Genomic DNA, 18,983 nt, shown 5'->3' with positions numbered 1-18,983 from the left:
GATTTTATGTGTGCAATACGAAGGACTTATTCCTTTAATATCATGAATCTTCCATGCAATGGCTGGTTTATGAGCTTTCAACACAGAAATGAGTTGTGATTTCTCATTTTCAGTAAGAGAAGACGATATTATTACAGGTAATTCAGATTCACCATGTAAATAAGCGTATTCCAAATGGTTTGGAAGTGGCTTTAACTCTAATTTCGGAGGTTTTTCTATCGATGATTTATATCGATATCTGTCTTCTTCTTTTAGCATTTGAATTTCTTCTGTTGTTGGTTCATATCCATTAGCTATAAGTGTAGCTAACATTTCAGCTTCATCAATTGGTTCATTACCTTCTCCTAAAGAACATTCTCCTGTTCCTTGTAATTCTGGAAATTCTTCTAATAATTCTGCATGTGCATCTATAGTTTTAATATAATAACATGTATCATCTGCAGATTGTGGTTGTTGCATTGCTCTATCAACTGAAAAGGTAACACTCTCATCCTCTATACTTAGGGTCAATTTCTTACCGAACACGTCTATCATTGCTTTAGCCGTGTTTAAGAATGGTCTTCCTAATATGAGAGGAACTTGAGAATCTTCTTCCATGTCCAAAACAACAAAATCTACTGGAAATACTAAAGTACCAACTTTAACTAGCATGTTTTCCATTATCCCTCTAGGATATTTTATTGATCTATCGGCTAGTTGTATGCTTATTCTGGTTGGTTTTAATTCTCCAAGGTCTAGTTTAGCGTATAGTGAATACGGCATTAGATTTATACTAGCACCTAAGTCTGCCAATGCTTCTATTGAACTAAGACTACCCAGAAAACATGGAATTGTGAAACTTCCTGGATCAGATAGTTTTTCTGGTATCTTATTCAACAGTACTGCTGAACAATTAGCATTCATAGTAACAGCCGAGAGTTCTTCCATTTTCTTTCTATTCGTGATTAGATCTTTCAAGAATTTAGCATATCTTGGCATTCCTGAAATCACATCAATGAAAGGAAGATTTACATTTATCTGTTTAAACATATCCAGGAATTTGGATTGCTCGGCTTCAAGTTTTTCTTTCTTCATTTTACTTGGGTAAGGAAGTGGTGGTTGGTATGGTTTAACATAAGGTTTATCCTTAACTGTGTTATCTTCATTAACCTTTTCAACTACCGGTTCTTTTTCCTTATCTTGATCAGGTTGTGGTTCTTGTGGAGTAGGAATAGTTTCATCAGAAGTTACAGGTATTTCAGGTGATTTAAGTGTTGTACCACTTCTTGTGGTAATGGCTTTAGCTGTTTCATTCCGGGGGTTAGCGTTTGTATCACTAGGTAGACTTCCCGGTTTTCTTTCACCTATTAGCCTTGCTAGGTTACTTACTTCTTGTTCTAGATTTTGAATAGAAGCTTGTTGATTTCTAAATGCTTGAGCATTTTGTTCATTGGTTTGTTTTTGAGATGTGAAAAACTGCGTTTGAGTTTCAACTAGCTTCGTCATCATATCTTCTAAATTCGGCTTTTTATCATCGGTTTGTTGTGGTGGTTTGTTTTGAAAATTCGGTCTTTGCTGATTGTAAGTATTATTGGATACTTGTTGATTGCTAGGACCTTGTTGGTTGTTGTATGGAATATTTCGGTTATAATTCTGGTTTTGATTGTAAATCGGTCTTGGCGGTTGATAATTATTCTGATAATTATTTCCAGGCCTTTGGTTTATGTATGAAATATTCTCTCTTTGTTCCATTGTTAATTCAATACTGAGACAATCTTTTGTCAAATGTGGTCCTCCACACTGCTCACAACTAATTCGTATAGCATGAATATCTTTAGTCATCTTTTCCATTCGTCTCTCGAAAGCATCTATCTTTGCCGAAATGGAATCTAAGTCATGGCTAGAATCGGCTCTAGCTGCTTTAGATGATCTAATGATGTCTTTTTCTTGATGCCACTCATGTGAGTGGGAAGCAGTGTTATCAATAATTTTGTAAGCATCAGTTTCGGTTTTCTTCATAATAGAACCACCAGCTGCTATATCTATGTCTTTCCTTGTAGTGATGTCGCATCCTCGGTAGAATATTTGTACTATTTGACAGGTGTCTAAACCATGTTGCGGACATCCTCTTAACAACTTTCCATATCTTGTCCACGCCTCATATAGAGTTTCATTTGGCTTTTGTGTGAACGTAACAATTTCTGCTTGAAGTCTTACGGCTTTAGATGCAGGAAAGAATTGTTTAAGAAATTTGTCAACTAAAACATCCCATGTATCGATCGCCCCTTCAGGTAACAATTCCAACCAATCTTTGGCTTCTCCCTTTAAAGTCCAGGGAAATAACATGAGATATATCTGTTCATCCTCCACTTCTCGTATTTTAAATAGTGTGCAGATCCTATTAAAGGTACGTAGATGTTCATTTGGATCTTCCTTCGGCGCACCACTAAATTGGCATTGATTAGTCACCATGTGTAGAATTTGTCCTTTGATTTCATAATCTGGCGCATTAATGTCTGGATGGGTAATTGCGTGACCTTGGCCAGTGCGTTTAGCTCTCATTCGGTCTTCCATACTTAAAGGTTCCAGATTCTCCATAATTGAATTTGTTGAATCGGTATCAATAGATGATTCTGATTTAATAGTTCGTTCCTCAACAATCTCTGTTTGAATGATTGGTGGTTCCGGAGGAAAGTTTAATGGTTCAGGATCTATGAACCGTTCCTGAATATTTTCCGGATTCTCAATTGTGAGGTTTGTTTCAAAAACTGGATTATCGGAAATTTGAACTGAAGTACTTGGTCGACTGGATGTCGATTCTAAAGAAAAATCAACGGCGGTTATATTTGTTAAACGATGTCTTGATCTAGTTATAGGTGGTGAACGTACAAAAGGTGGTGAACGTCTTGCTCGGTGCATTCACTGAATATCCTATTAGTTTTTAAAAAGGAAAGAAAAATTATAATAAGTTATCCAATCAATAGACTTTTCTGATTTTGCCCACGTTTCGAATAGCCAAAAGATGCAGCAGAGGGGCAGGATTCGTTTGGTCTCAATATAATTGAGGACTGTTTGGCTCCAATAACCCGATCCACGTACAAATCCAACTATTACTACGAACCAGAAAATTTTGATGTCTATTAATTTAACCACTTAAAATAAATTTTCGTAATTTTAAGAAATTTAGATAAGAAGTAGAAAAAAATCTATGTCCTAAAAACTAGAATGGCGAGAAATAAGAAAGAAAAAGAGTTCGTCGAAAAAGGTCGAAAAAGAGAAAAAAAAAAAATGGTTGAAAAATAAAAGGTGACGGAAAAATAAAAGAAACTTATAACAACTTAAAAATACTTAAACTAACCTAACCTTATTACTACAACTAACTTAAAATTATAATCGCAAATTGAAATTACTAATTGGAATGATAATTGGTACATAGTAAAAGGTGTCTAAAAATATTAAAGCTTACAAGAAAAACTAAATCCCAAATGGAAATAACTTAAAAAGAAACTAAAACTTAAAAAGGCGTCGCAAAATTCTAAAGCACCTAAATCTTAGTCTAAAGAAAAAGCACTTAAGGAATTCTACGGCAAAGCCTAAAAATCTAGGAGTAAAAATAACTATAGCAAAAACTAAGTTTAAAATTAAATATGAGCTAAAAAATACAAATATTACGCTACAACGATTAAAAAGGGACAAAATATAAAAATATACAAAAAGTTGTAAAAAGTACAATTTTTATAAAAATATTATTTTTATATTATTATTTAATAAAACTACTAAATTTACAATTTAATAAAAACTAATTAAAACTAAATACAACAAATTAAATAAAAAGTAAAAATAAAACTAAAACTAAAACTAATAATAATAATAATAATAATTAGGTTTAATAATTAATAATAATTAATATTAACCGTAATTAATGCAGGTTTAGGGCTTCCTGTCGCCTGTCAGAAACCCTCCGCGAGTCGCGGCAATTAAAGAAGAAAACCCCGCGAGTCGCGGGGTTCAGAAATTCTGTTGACAGGTTTGAAATTTTTACGCGTTTTCTTTATTTTTTATTTTTTTTTATTTTATGTTTTCTGTTTTTAATTTAAATAAACGATTTTAAAATAAAACTTATATTTTTATAAACTAAAATAGATATAAAGAAACTTATAAAACTTAAATATTTACAAAATCTTAAAAAATACTTATATTTTTGTTTTTGTTTTTTTTTCTTTTTATATTTTTCAATAATTAAAACGTATTTCTACAAAAGCGAATTTTTAATAAAAGTAACTAAAAATCTTTTTTTTTTTTTATATTAGCGTTGCGCTTCCGGCTTTTAAATGCTAATCCCCGGCAGCGGCGCCAAAAATACTTGATGTGCAACGAGGTGTATATAAAATAGTTATTAATTTTAGCAGAAAACACTATTAAATACGATACAATTTTACACAAGATATTTATTTATTTATAGAATGGATATACTTAAACCTTGCTACAACACTTATAGGCAGTGTACCTAATCGTACAGTAGTGTAGTTTTTAGTAAGTCCGGTTCGTTCCACAGGGAAATCTTTAAACAAAGCTCAACGCTATATTAGTTTACTTTTATAAAAATACAAACATATATATAAGTAATATTATTATTATAAAGGGGGGTTTTTACCGTTTAATGACCGGTTTGTCGATTTTAAAACTTTAGTCGCAGTTAAAACCTAATGTAAAATATAAAATAAATACAAGACTTAAATTAAAGTGTAAAGTAAATAACGATAATGAAATTGCGAATAATAAAAATGCGATAAAATAAAATTGCGATAATTAAAAAGTACGATAATTAAAAGTGCGATTAAATAACAATAAATAAAAGTGCGATAATTAGAAGTGCAATTAAATATAAAATAAAGGAAATTAAATATGAAATAAAAGAATTATGCTTATTTAAACTTCCGTAATCATGATGTTTGACGTGTTGATTTTAGTTTTATGCCCATGGGTTAATTGTCCTTTGTCCTGGATTATTTAATATGTCCGTCTGGTTTTTGTCCATAACAGTCCATCAGTCATAAATATAAATTGCAAGTGTCCTTGTCAAATTATTATTATACCCGAAGATAAATATTCCAACTAATTGGGGATTCGAATTGTAACAAGGTTTTAATACTTTGTTTAATGAATACACCAGGTTATCGACTGCGTGTAAACCAAGGTTTTACTACTTTGTTAACAATTACACCAATTACCCTTGAATGTAATTTCACCCCTGTTTTGATTATTCTAGTGGCTATTAATCCATTCCCGTGTCCGGTTAAATGAACGATTATTCGTACATATAAATACCCCGCCCATCGTGTCCGATCGAGTGTATATGGTAATTTATAGGGACGCCCAATTGTAAATCTTTATATTAACATTAACAAACTTTCATTTAGTTAAACAAATATAAAGCCCATTAATAGCCCATAGTCTAATTTCCACAAGTGTCGTTCTTTTATCCAAACCCCAATTATGGTACAAAGCCCAATTACCCAATTTTAGTAATTAGCCCAACATCATGATTACTTCGTTTTAAATAAGCATAATAATAACTTAGCTACGAGACATTAATATAAAAAGGTTGAACATAACTTACAATGATTAAAAATAGCGTAGCGTTACACGGACAGAATTTCGACTTACACCCTTACAACATTCGCTAACATACCCTTATTATTAGAATTAAAATTAAAATTAAAATATAAATTATATATATATATATATATAAGTTTTACGTATGAAGAGGAAGAAAAAAGATGATGAAATTTGATCAGAATTCGGTTGGCTTTATAGCCAGAGTTGAAAATTGGGGCTCCGCGACTCGCGGCAAAATGCCCTTAAAACTCCGCGAGTCGCGGAGATGTATTTACAGCTCACACCCTTGGAGTTTCTTGCTGCCGACGGTTTTTAATATATATATATAATATATATATAATTAATATAATTAATTATATATTATATTATATTTATATACATAGTTAACTTGTAATTTTTAGTCCGTTGCGTCGAGCGTTAAGAGTTGACTCTAGTCCCGGTTCCGGATTTTCGAACGTCCTCGCGTACAATTTAATATCTTGTACTTTGTGTTTTGAATCTTGTACTTCTGTAATTTCGAGACGTTTCTTATCAATAATTGGAACCTTTTTGATTGTCTTTTGTTCTTTTGAGCTTTTTGGTCGTTTGCGTCTTCAATTCGTCGAATCTGTCTTTTGTCTTCACCTTTTATTATTTAGACGAATATCACTTGTAAATAGAACAATTGCAACTAAAAGCTTGTCTTTCTTGAGGAATAATGCTATGAAATATACGTTCGTTTTTAGCATTATCAGATACCTCTTCTTAGACTTCTTCCTACCCTTCTTCTCACCGCGTTCAAATTTTCTACCCCGGTTGTCGGTACTTAACAAAGAACCGGATGTCGATTCCCCCGAATTTCTCCTACGAGTATCTTCACCAAGAATCAAGTCCCTTATTCCTTCAAACGCTAGCTTAGTAGTTCCCGTAGAGCTACTAACCGCGGTAACCGTACCCGACCAACTTTCCGGTAATGATGAAAGCAAGATAAGTGCTTTTAGTTCATCATCAAACTTAATCTCTACCGATTCAAGTCTTGAAACGATATTATTAAATTCATTGATATGATCCGTTGCACTCGTACCTTCCTTCATTTTAGTATTAAACAATTGACGCATGAGAAATACCTTATTTGCAGCTGTAGGTTTCTCATACATGTTAGAGAGTGCTTTCAAGCAAGCAAACGCCGTCTTCTCATTCACAACGTTGTATGCAATGTTCTTAGCAAGTGAAAGACGAATAGCACCCAAAGCTTGACGATCCAAAAGCGTCCAATCGGCATCGTTCATGCTTTCGGGCTTGGTCTCTAACAAGGGTTGGTGTAGCTTCTTTTGATACAAGTAATCTTCAATTTGCATCTTCCAAAAGCCAAACTCTCTCCCATCGAATCGGTCGATTCTAAACTTCCCATCTTCCGCCATCGTTCCCTTAACGAAACCTTGTGCTCTAGATACCAGTTGTTAGGATATTAGGACCCAAACAACGCAAGTGATTCTTCAAGATCACTCACCCACTTAATGAACGAAAGAATATAAATGCGAAAAAGTAAATCGACACAAGATATAACGTGGTTATATGCAATCGTTGTGATTGCTTTAGTCCACGGACCAACTAGAGATCGTTTATTTACTGAATATTTGAGAGTGGTGTATTACAATGAGATACAATGAGCTCCATTTATAGGAGAAACAAGAACACTTAAGAAACTAGCAAGGAATCTTCATCATGACAAGTAATTATCATGTTTGCCAACTAACTAGCTTTACACCCTTGAATTAGCATGATCACAGCCTCAATTCAAGGTGTAAAGTATCCACTTTGCACCTAAAGCAAAAGGAGAATCAAACAAAATCGGATCCCACATGAAAAAAGGTTGCCAGCTGCTGCCAGCAAACGTGCGCGCCGTGCACACTTAAACGTGTGCGCCGTGCACACTCCCAAACTTCGAGCAAGCTTTCTGATCAAAACTTCTCTACCGCGCACCATCACCGCGCACAATCAACTTGATCTGTTTTTGATCCGTTTTTCTCTGTTTCACGCTTACCGAAATCTGCAAGTTTACCCATTCCTACCCTTCAAGTGTTGAAACATTTTTTTTTTCTCGTTTTGTATAAATGTCTCCATACTCTAACAAATCTCCCACTTGGAGACTTTGAACAAAACTCCAATCATATCAATGAATTAACCAAGAACATTAAACCACCTTCGATTACCGCCAAATACCATTTGGGACACGCACGCTCAACACATACTTCGGATGAGTAGACTTTCGATAAAAGGTCTTCAATACTACTTGTTTAAACTTGTAACACCATTCACATCTCTAGTTGGGGTCTTCTCTCATCAATTCATGAGAAGACCAATTGAGGTAATGCAAAACCTCAATTTCTCCGTTGTAACCACCTTAGTAAATATATCGGCAGGATTCTTCGTACCAAGGATTTTCTCCAAGAATAAAGTGCCATCATTTATATGTTGTCGAATAAAATGATACCTTATCTTGATGTGTTTCATTCGACTATGAAACACCGGATTCTTCCCAAGATGAACCGCACTTTGATTATCACAATACAAGACGCAATAGTCTTGTCTTTTACCCAACTCGCCTAAGAAGTTCTTCAACCACACTAGCTCTTTAGAAGCTTCTGCAATAGCCATGTATTCGGCTTCGGTGGTTGACAAAGCAACACTCTTTTGCAATCGAGATAACCAACTAATCGTCGTCTTCCCCATTGTGAAAACATAACCCGTAGTGCTTTTCCCCGAATCATCACATCCACCCAAATTAGCATCCGCATAACCTCTAAGTATGAGATTGTTTTTGGAGAAACACAATCCCATATTAGAAGTACCTTTCAAATAACGAAGCAACCATTTGACCGCTTCCCAATGCTCTTTCCCCGGATTAGACATATAACGACTTACAACTCCCACTGCTTGAGCAATATCGGGTCTTGTACAAACCATGGCATACATAATACTACCCACGGCCGATGCATATGGAACCTTTTCCATATCCTTCTTGTCTCTTTTCGTTTTTGGTGATTGACTTTTCGATAACTTTAAGGTGCTTCCCAAAGGCATAGAACGAGCCTTTGAATCTTCCATGTTGAACCTCTCTACTACTTTCTCAATATATTTGGATTGAGACAAGTATAGAGTACCCTTTACACGATCGCGCACAATACTCATACCAAGTATTTGCCTAGCACCGCCAAGATCTTTCATCTCGAATTCTCGGGAAAGTAATCCCTTCAACTTGTTAATTTCGGACATGTTTGAACCTGCAAGCAACATGTCATCAACATACAACAATAAGATTATGTAAGAAGACTTGAATTTCTTCAAGTAGCAACAGTGATCCGCTTCACATCTTAAGAAACCAATCTTCTTCATAAACTCGTCAAACTTCAAGTACCATTGCCGAGGTGCTTGCTTCAATCCATACAAACTTTTATTTAGCTTACAAACCCACTTCTCTTTACCGTTTACCTCAAAGCCCTCGGGTTGCCTCATGTAGATCTCTTCAACAAGATCACCATGTAAGAATGCAGTTTTTACATCTAGTTGCTCAAGATGTAAGTCTTCGGATGCGACTATAGAAAGTACCAAACGGATAGTAGTCATTTTAACTACCGGTGAAAATATCTCTTTGTAGTCAACCCCTTCCTTTTGTTGAAAGCCTTTGACTACCAAACGAGCCTTGTACCTTTTCTTGCCATCCGACTCATTCTTGATTCGATACACCCATTTGTTTTGCAACGCCCTTTTATCATGAGGTAACTTCACTAGTGACCAAGTTTTATTCTTCTCAAGTGACCCCATCTCTTCTTTCATGGCAAGCTCCTATTGTATGAATTCTTTTGTTTTCCTTGCCTCAAAGTAACTTCCGGGTTCACCATTCTCGGTATAGAGCAAGTAGTTTGCTGATGGAGAATACCTAAGATTAGGTTTGGGCACTCTAGTCGAGCGTCTTGGTGTAGGAGTAACCGGAATGGTTGGACCGGTTTCATTTGTGTCCTCCTCATCACTAGAGCTAGCACTATGTTCGGAATCATCACCGCTTTCCGAATCATCCCCATCATTAGCATTTTCCGACGCCTCACCGTTATTTGGCAATTCATTGTTTCCCAAACTCCCACTAGAACCTGCAAGATCATCAATAGAAACATCGTCAAAAGTAACTTGACTCGGTTTAGGACTCCCCGTTTCCGGTTTACCATAGACCGAATCTTCATCAAAAGTAACATCTCGCGAACGAATTACTTTTCTAGTTTCGTTGTCCCAACAACGATAGCCCATTTCATCCGACCCGTAGCCTACGAAAATACACTTCTTTGACTTAGCTTCAAGCTTGTCTTTATCCGCATCTTTGGTCTTCACATATGCATTACACCCAAAGATCCTAAGGTGACCATAACTCACCTTCTTGCCTTGCCATTCTTCCTCGGGAATTCGGAAACCTAACGGTGTTGAGGGTCCCCTATTTATCAAATAAGCGGCCGTATTGACCGCATCCGCCCAAAACATTTTAGGCAAACCGGCATGTAGTCTCATACTCTTAGCCCTTTCATTTAACGTACGATTCATACGTTCGGCGACCCCATTGTGTTGCGGTGTCTCCGGTACCGTTTTCAACATTCTAATACCGAGCTTTGCACAATGGTCCTTAAACTCAAGACTACCATATTCTCCTCCATTATCCGACTTCAAGCACTTAACCTTCAAGTTAGTCTCATTTTCTACCATAGCTTTCCACTTCACAAAAGTATTAAATACATCGGATTTAGCTTTAAGAAAATAAACCCATACCTTTCGAGTGGAGTCGTCAATGAAGGTGACATAATAGCGAGAACCTCCATGTGATTCTACATTGGTTGGACCAAACACATCCGTATGAACGAGCTCCAATTTCTCCAACTTAGGTGCATTCCCCGATTTCCCAAAAGTCACCTTCTTTTGCTTCCCATAAACACATGGTTCGCAAAACCCAAGTTCTACTTTCTTCAAATCCGGAATCCTCCCACTCGAAACAAGCATCTTCATACCCTTCTCACTCATATGCCCGAGTCTTCGGTGCCATAGAGTTGATTCGGACTCAACATTAACCGTAGCAACCACCGTGTCTTCATCAAACACTTCAACCATATAAAGTGTTTCCCTTTTATGCCCACGAGCCACAATACTACTACCCTTAACCACCTTCCATTGGCGGTTTTCAAAAGTAACCGCGTTACCTTCATCATCTAATTGACCAACCGAAATAAGTTTCCTTTTCAATTTAGGAATGTACCTTACGTTCTTCAAAGTCCAATTAGAACCAAGAGTAGTCTTCAAAACAACATCTCCAATGCCCTCTATATTGAGTTGCTTGTTGTCCGCCAATCTCACCTTGCCTTGGTATGAACGAAAATTCTTCATCATGCTTTTGATATGAGTAGCATGAAACGAAGCTCCCGAATCCAAAATCCAAGACTCCATAGAATTTTCAACACTAAACAAAAGTGCATCATCACTTTCCCCTTCGGCCAAGTTTACACCTTTCGTGGAACCATTTTTGCAATTCCTTTGAAAGTGCCTCTTTTGATTGCAACCCCAACAAGTAACTTCACTTCTATCCTTCGATGGATACCTCTTCTTAGACTTCTTCCTACCCTTGTTCTCACCGCGTTCAAATTTTCTACCCCGGTTGTCGGTACTTAACAAAGAACCGGATGTCGATTCCCCCGAATTTCTCCTACGAGTATCTTCACCAAGAATCAAGTCCCTTATTCCTTCAAACGCTAACTTAGTAGTTCCCGTAGAGCTACTAACCGCGGTAACCGTACCCGACCAACTTTCCCGTAATGATGAAAGCAAGATAAGTGCTTTTAGTTCATCATCAAACTTAATCTCTACCGATTCAAGTCTTGAAACGATATTATTAAATTCATTGATATGATCCGTTGCACTCGTACCTTCCTTCATTTTAGTATTAAACAATTGACGCATGAGAAATACCTTATTTGCAGCTGTAGGTTTCTCATACATGTTAGAGAGTGCTTTCAAGCAAGCAAACGTCGTCTTCTCATTCACAACGTTGTATGCAACGTTCTTAGCAAGTGAAAGACGAATAGCACCCAAAGCTTGACGATCCAAAAGCGTCCAATCGGCATCGTTCATGCTTTCGGGCTTGGTCTCTAACAAGGGTTGGTGTAGCTTCTTTTGATACAAGTAATCTTCAATTTGCATCTTCCAAAAGCCAAAGTCTCTCCCATCGAATCGGTCGATTCTAAACTTCCCATCTTCCGCCATCGTTCCCTTAACGAAACCTTGTGCTCTAGATACCAGTTGTTAGGATATTAGGACCCAAACAACGCAAGTGATTCTTCAAGATCACTCACCCACTTAATGAACGAAAGAATATAAATGCGAAAAAGTAAATCGACACAAGATATAACGTGGTTATATGCAATCGTTGTGATTGCTTTAGTCCACGGACCAACTAGAGATCGTTTATTTACTGAATATTTGAGAGTGGTGTATTACAATGAGATACAATGAGCTCCATTTATAGGAGAAACAAGAACACTTAAGAAACTAGCAAGGAATCTTCATCATGACAAGTAATTATCATGTTTGCCAACTAACTAGCTTTACACCCTTGAATTAGCATGATCACAGCCTCAATTCAAGGTGTAAAGTATCCACTTTGCACCTAAAGCAAAAGGAGAATCAAACAAAATCGGATCCCACATGAAAAAAGGTTGTCAGCTGCTGCCAGCAAACGTGCGCGCCGTGCACACTTAAACGTGCGCGCCGTGCACACTCCCAAACTTCGAGCAAGCCTTCTGATCAAAACTTCTCTAGTGCGCGCAGGGAGCGCGCCGCGCACCATCACCACGCACAATCAACTTGCTCTGTTTTTGATCTGTTTTTCTCTGTTTCTCGTTTTGTATAAATGTCTCCATACTCTAACATATATGACAAACATTTAAAATAACTTTAATTTGAAGTTTTTTTTTTTTTTTTAAATTTAAAATTCATTTCAACTATTCTACAATATTTTAAAAGAGTATACATTGATTTGAAACAACCAAGTTCAAGTTAATTCTTTTACATAAATTTTACTTAGACCCTATTTCACCTTAAATAAGATGTCATCAATAGATAGTAAAATTTGTGAAGAATATTTGAACAAAACGGATATTTCTTCTTTATTTCAAATTCAATAATGTATTTGAAAACTTATTTTATAAGAAAAACATCATAAAAATGTTATTTTGAGAAGTTTGTCTTGTAAACTTATATATACTTGAAAATTCGTGTAAAAGTTGCTAATTATACTTTCTTATAAAGTCGTTAACTCAACAGCTTTCCGAGAGAATTACATAATTAAGCGTGTTGTATCCTTCCTAACCTAAGACGACAAGACGATAACAGAACTACGGCAACTCCGGAACGCATCATGTGGTTTGTTTCAAGGCGTGGGTTATGGTCTAGGAGAACACTGGATCAATTCATTCAACAAGATTCGTTCGAATCAGACCAGGATAAATGGGATTGATTTGACCTCTCCCTCGGAATTAATCCGACTATCTACTTAGTACTACCTAAGAGAATAGTATTTATCGAGAGAAGTAGTACAAGGAGCGAGATTGTTATTGTCTTCTTTTTGACAGTGGTATAGTGAACGACTAAGGCCTATGGGTGGAGTATCTATGAAGACGAAGGATCCATCGTAGAATGGAAGCGCGAGATACAACGGCAGGGCAATATTCAAGCATCAGAACATGATAATATAAAAAAGTAATAAGAGAGGCACACAGACCAATCAATCGTATCAGTCGTATTCTTGAATTTGGAATGAAGAGAAGACTTTATGCAAAAGTACATTGTACAATCAGTCAATCAAATTTCCCCTATCCATTTAGACAATTCCTAACCATGACTCTTTTATTCAAATTAACACTGTCACAACAACATTACATCACCATTTCCTTCCAATTTTCATCATATCACTAACACATCACATCACATTCCACTCCAAACCATTACACACTTATTCAAATTAACTTGAACCCAATATACTAACAAATACAATGTACAAGTTTTAGCACACAAACTGCAAAAAATAGCTAGTACCATCGTGATCAAATATGATGAATTTATACAAATCCATTCACGAAAACAATTGGATAAATATTGGCAAGTTGATTGGAAATGGGTCTCACGCTTGCCATTGGGAGTGCTCTTAGAATAGTACCATATTCATTTTCTCCATTTTATAATTCATTAATCCAGCAATTATCTTTTTTTTTTTTTTAGTAGAGCAATATATATTTAGGTTATGAGTAGCCATCGCCCAAATCCAACTTAGTCTTATAGTATCCATTTTAGGTTGAATCATTCAATTGTTAACTTGTTACACATACCTTCTGGTATTTAATAATGAAAGAAGATAATAGCTGGATCATGGATTATAGCCCAAAATTTATATACTATAAAAGAATGTATGTGTACACAATTAGCACTCACAAAAGTTATAGCAATGTATGTAAATGCAAAAGCATGAACAAGCTGTTTATCAGCAAATAATCCATCACCTTTTTCTTTATGCAAAAGCAGTATTAGAGCATGACAGATTAGTACTTTAAGATAAAAGAAGCAAAATAATTGAACCATTTTGTTATACAATAAAAGTAATAGTTGAGACATGGGAAGCTAGAAATAAAGAGTTTGTCTAGTAATCAAAATAGCAAACAATGAGAGGTGCATTTTGTTGATCAGAAAAGGATTAAATTTCTGAGAATTAGATAACGAATAATTCAGTAACTCATATCATGATGTAACGAGTTTCAAATAGAATAGACGGTAAAGACCAGCAACATAAGGATACGCAAACCATACAAATAAATCTCACTTCATAGAAAGGATGGTACTAGATTGGATAGAGTGCTATGCAGAACCTTCATCTTTCTTTATATCAACAGGTTTCTTCGATGTAGACAAAGGGGATGGAGAACCCTCCGAACCCATCTCTGTTCTTAGGTCATTAATGCTCTGCTCCAGCTCGTTTATGCGTTCTCCCATATCATCAAGTATATTCCAGTTAAGAAAACAAAAATTAAGAAAAAAGTAGAGCTCAGTATTAGATTCTGTTGCAAGTGTTTTAATTCTGGTTGCTTTTTGGATAATGGGTCAAATAGGTCCAAAATAAGATGTCATTTAGATTTAAAAAAAAAATACATGCCAAACAGGTTCAATATCATGTGATATTAAGTTCTTATAATTAGTCATCTTTGAACAAAATATGTAAAAGGATATTCTTTGAAACAATGGAGTCAGACATAGTCTGAAATCTGTTTTGCTGCAATAGAAATATTTGTTAGAATGGAACAGGAAACATCTATTATAAATAAAATACTGAATGGAAAAGGAAACTGCAATAAATAAACACAATATTGTTTAAATCTTACCATCTGCTGAAGAAGGTTTTGAACCTGTAAAAGAGAGTAGTGATTTAGTAGCCAAATATAAGCAGATATCCAAATATCCAAATAGGTATGTCAATAAGTTTGATTTGAGACAGATCAGTTACTGGTCTAATTTAGACCATGATACAACTAAGTGGATTGTAACCCAGCCTGTGTCCGATCAATATCAATAGACCACAACCAAAATGTTAGTTTGATTTGAGACAGATCGGTTACTGGTCTAGTTTGATTTGATGACTTGGATTATATTTACTTTTATAATTTGATTAAGCATTTCTTCTTTTATTCATGCAGGCGAACCTTTTTCTATATTTTCAATATGTTAGTCCTGTATATTAGTGATAAATTTGATGTCAGGTTCAAAGTATTTAAGTAATTAACAATGTAATTGTATTTTAATAAAGATGTAAAGGAAATCTCTAAAAACAGGTTTAACGATGTCAAAATTATCAAGACATGACCACTTTTGGTATAATAGAACTTAAAAATGGGACACTTTTACTGTGACTTGTTTCATACAAACAAGCGTTTTGGAAGGTGACATTATTTGTGATGACAATGTTAAAAATTTAAATGTATAGCTGCGTGGGTGGTTCATATAACGAGATAAGCAAAAGCTTTTAATATCGAACATTTAAATATACCCAACCCAAACAGAGTTTTACAAACCAACCTAAGTCATGATACTATTAACCCTAAATACAATTGATTAATTAAATCATTCAATCACTTTACAAATTTCTAGATACATCAAATCTAGATGAAGAAGATAGCCATTAACAAGCCTAATCACTAGTCTAATGCAGAACCCTCCTGCACAAAGCACCTCAACATTCAAGTAGTATACTAGTATGATGTCTTGTTGATATATCAAGTGTATATACATACAAATTATCATTTGATGGTCCACTAGCTTCTTACAAATAAACAAAATACTAGACCCAAAGTAAACGAATTTAAACAAGACCCAGTTTATGCAACGTCATTTTATAAACAAAATAGAAGTATGACACACCAAACAGCCTAAGCATATAAAATAAAATAGACGTAAACTTTCCAGAAACTTACAAACTGCGTCATGTCAGCAGTGCTTTGCTTGTTATCTCCCGCGTCATGTCCATCCTGCAAACAAAATAAAAACAATCAGCTTTTAATGAGCAACAAACAACTCAAACGAATAAATGTGATCTTTTATTATGATAAAACCAAATACACACAATTCACAATTATCACATATCTCAACCTAACAAAATCCTATTTCTTCGTCAAACACCATATTGATACTAGAGAATTTGATTCCTCTACTGACAATATGGCCAGAGATAAGAAATTGATTATCAATACTGTAAAATGAAGAGTTTATAAATAAGTAAATAACTGAAATGAGTACAAAGATTTCACATACCCTCTTAATACCATATCATTATAAACAGGGGCGAAAATATTTGAAGATAGAGGGAGGGAACCCGCCCTTAAGTCGATTTGCAACTTTTAGTGTAAAAATTTTGAATTTTTCGATTTTGCCCGAGTAGATTTTTTTTGCCCCAAAGTCATCATATTTTGCTCCAAAACCTCCATATTTTGCTCCAAATCCTTCATATATTGCGAAAAACCTCCACATTTTGCCCAAAAATCACCATATTTTTGACCCAAAACCTCCATATTTTGCCAAAAAAAAAGTTGCTATGCTTTTATTAAAAAATAAATTCACTCCCAGTAAAAAAATTTCTGCTTCCGCTACTGATTATAAACATAATCAACACACACATTTTAAAACTAAATTAAAATTCTATCAGTTGTAAATTTTAACTACATGATCTCTAGATCCATAAACGAGATCTAGATTTATAAAATCGACACAAAATAACGACACAAAAGTTGTGATCTAGTTATTTGCACTCAATAAATCTGATTCATACACACATATATGCACACAAAGCAGTAAACAAGTAAACACAATAATAAATTTGAGCGACATCCATATAAGTATAGCACAAAACCTAACGATTTCATGAAACCCTAACTCAGTGAATGTAATACTACTGATAAGTAAGTACATCATGATGCAAAAGTTTATTTGGATGAAACAAAATAGCAAGCGAAATGAATAATCGATTGAAAAAAAAAACATGTCGATCTATTTACCATATTGTTATCGGTTGAATGTAAATCGATCAGATGTAAACTGCGTAAGTTTATTAGCGGTCTTTGATACTGCGCTCCTGCTCTATCTATCGAGGATATCGGGTCCCTAAAGTTTTGTACAATTACTATATTGGTCCGCGCTTAACTACCTACATTTTAAATTGAAATTTAATTTGATTGTGCTTAAATAAAGGAAAGTGATCCGTACACCACCAGTTTTTAGCCGTACACCACCAAACATGTATTATGATTTTGTACTGTACATCACTGTAAAACATGTTTGGTGGTGTACGGTTAAAAATTGGTGGTGTACGAATCATCACCCTTAAATAAATGAATGCACCAATTTTTTTGTTAAATAACAACATTATAATGGATTCGAAGATCGAACAGTACAATCGATATAAAAGAATCGAACAAAACGAGCCATAGTCTAACTAAATTAGTCAAAACCAAACGGTTCACTAACAGAGTGAGCAAACTCGTTTAATTTAGTAAACAAAGTTAAACCAAAGCTATAACTATCAGAAACTTAAATAACGACTACACTCACAGAGAAAAAAAAAGTAGTGGGGTACCCTCAGGATAGTCACTGAAACAGCAGCCATAAAACATCTGACCGCCAACATACCAACGACAATCAAGCTAGAAAGTACCGACCAGAAAAAACAAACAAGCAAACCACCACCTCAATTAGCCATAAATCCAAGAATCTTCCCGTAATGCTTCAGTCTAAATCACCTGCAAAAGCCAGAGTTCTATGTAGGAACTCGTCGCCTGGCATCCAAGTGAAGAAGGCTGGAGCAAAAGATTTCGGCTAAGAGAAACAAAAAACCGGCGAACCCTCAACTACCAAGAACACCGAAAAAACTGTAACAACGCAGATTTTCTGCAGAGAAGGAATGACATTCCTTTATGTGGAACGACGTTCCAAAAGCGGGAACGGCGTTCTAGAATCAAAGAACGTCATTGCATAACAAAGAAAAGTGTAAAAAGTTGAACATGACATTTTGGAGCAGTTTAGGGAATGGTGTTCCTTTATGTGGAACGACATTCCTGACTGACGTTCAGAGGAACGACGTTCCTAAGCCTGGAACGACGTTCCTGTTGCTAAATCAGTTTTTAAATAAATTGTAAAGATAAGAAAAGCAATTTGGTCTTTTCACATGTGGACGTGTTTATAGCTTGAGATCATATTTAGATCTCATTTCTCACCCACAACACTCCCACTTAGAGAGAGAAAATTTTAGAGAGAGAAAGCTTGATTCAAGAAGGAAGAAGCTAGATCTAGTCATTTGGAGCTTGGATCTTGTTGCATCCACTTGCTAACTACGTTTTGGTGTTGTGGTAAGTTCCAATTTCAAGTTCTATTGTGTAATTTGGGTTATGGTTAGGGTTTTGGTCTAGTGATGGGTTGTAAACCCCATTTCTAGTGAATTTTGGGAGGTTTTGGGTGAGATTGTGACTATGAACCCTATGATGCATGATCTAGGGTTTGATGTGGTAATTTGGCTAGGTTGAGTCTAAATTGTTGATTAAATCACTAGCACACTTAAGTGTTAGTGAAATGGGTGTTATTAGGGTTCATGGTTGACCCAAATGTGCGTGTATTGATCTTGAGATAGGTCAAATGGGTATTGTGTGACCCAACTAGCAAGATGAGGATTTAATTACTCAAAACTTGTGTTAGTTAGTGTGTTGGTTGTATGTTGGTTAAGGGACTAACCGACAAAGTTAAAGTTAAGTATGATTCTTAATCAAAGAATATGTTTTGATGATGACACA

At 35.3% G+C, this 18,983-nt stretch overlaps 1 protein-coding gene and 1 pseudogene across 1 annotated transcript; both read right to left on the bottom strand.

Moving 5' to 3' along the window:
* The window catches only part of LOC139840845 (uncharacterized), a 168,809-nt pseudogene that overhangs the window by 117,939 nt on the left and 31,887 nt on the right, over window positions 1-18,983 (bottom strand).
* On the bottom strand, window positions 14,245-17,308 carry LOC139875556 (heat shock factor-binding protein-like). The gene is made up of 5 exons (XM_071862892.1): window positions 17,199-17,308; window positions 16,122-16,175; window positions 15,036-15,059; window positions 14,884-14,926; window positions 14,245-14,657 (listed from the first exon to the last, which is right to left on the bottom strand). The coding sequence occupies exons 1-5, from the start codon at window positions 17,199-17,201 to the stop codon at window positions 14,515-14,517; spliced, it is 267 nt and encodes an 88-aa protein (XP_071718993.1). The 5' UTR covers window positions 17,202-17,308; the 3' UTR covers window positions 14,245-14,514.

Source organism: Rutidosis leptorrhynchoides, chromosome 1 (genome assembly GCF_046630445.1).
Source record: "Rutidosis leptorrhynchoides isolate AG116_Rl617_1_P2 chromosome 1, CSIRO_AGI_Rlap_v1, whole genome shotgun sequence".
In the NCBI taxonomy this organism is placed as follows: Eukaryota; Viridiplantae; Streptophyta; class Magnoliopsida; order Asterales; family Asteraceae; genus Rutidosis; species Rutidosis leptorrhynchoides.
Note: the sequence above shows the minus strand (reverse complement) of the source record. Positions and strands in the feature narration are given on the sequence as shown.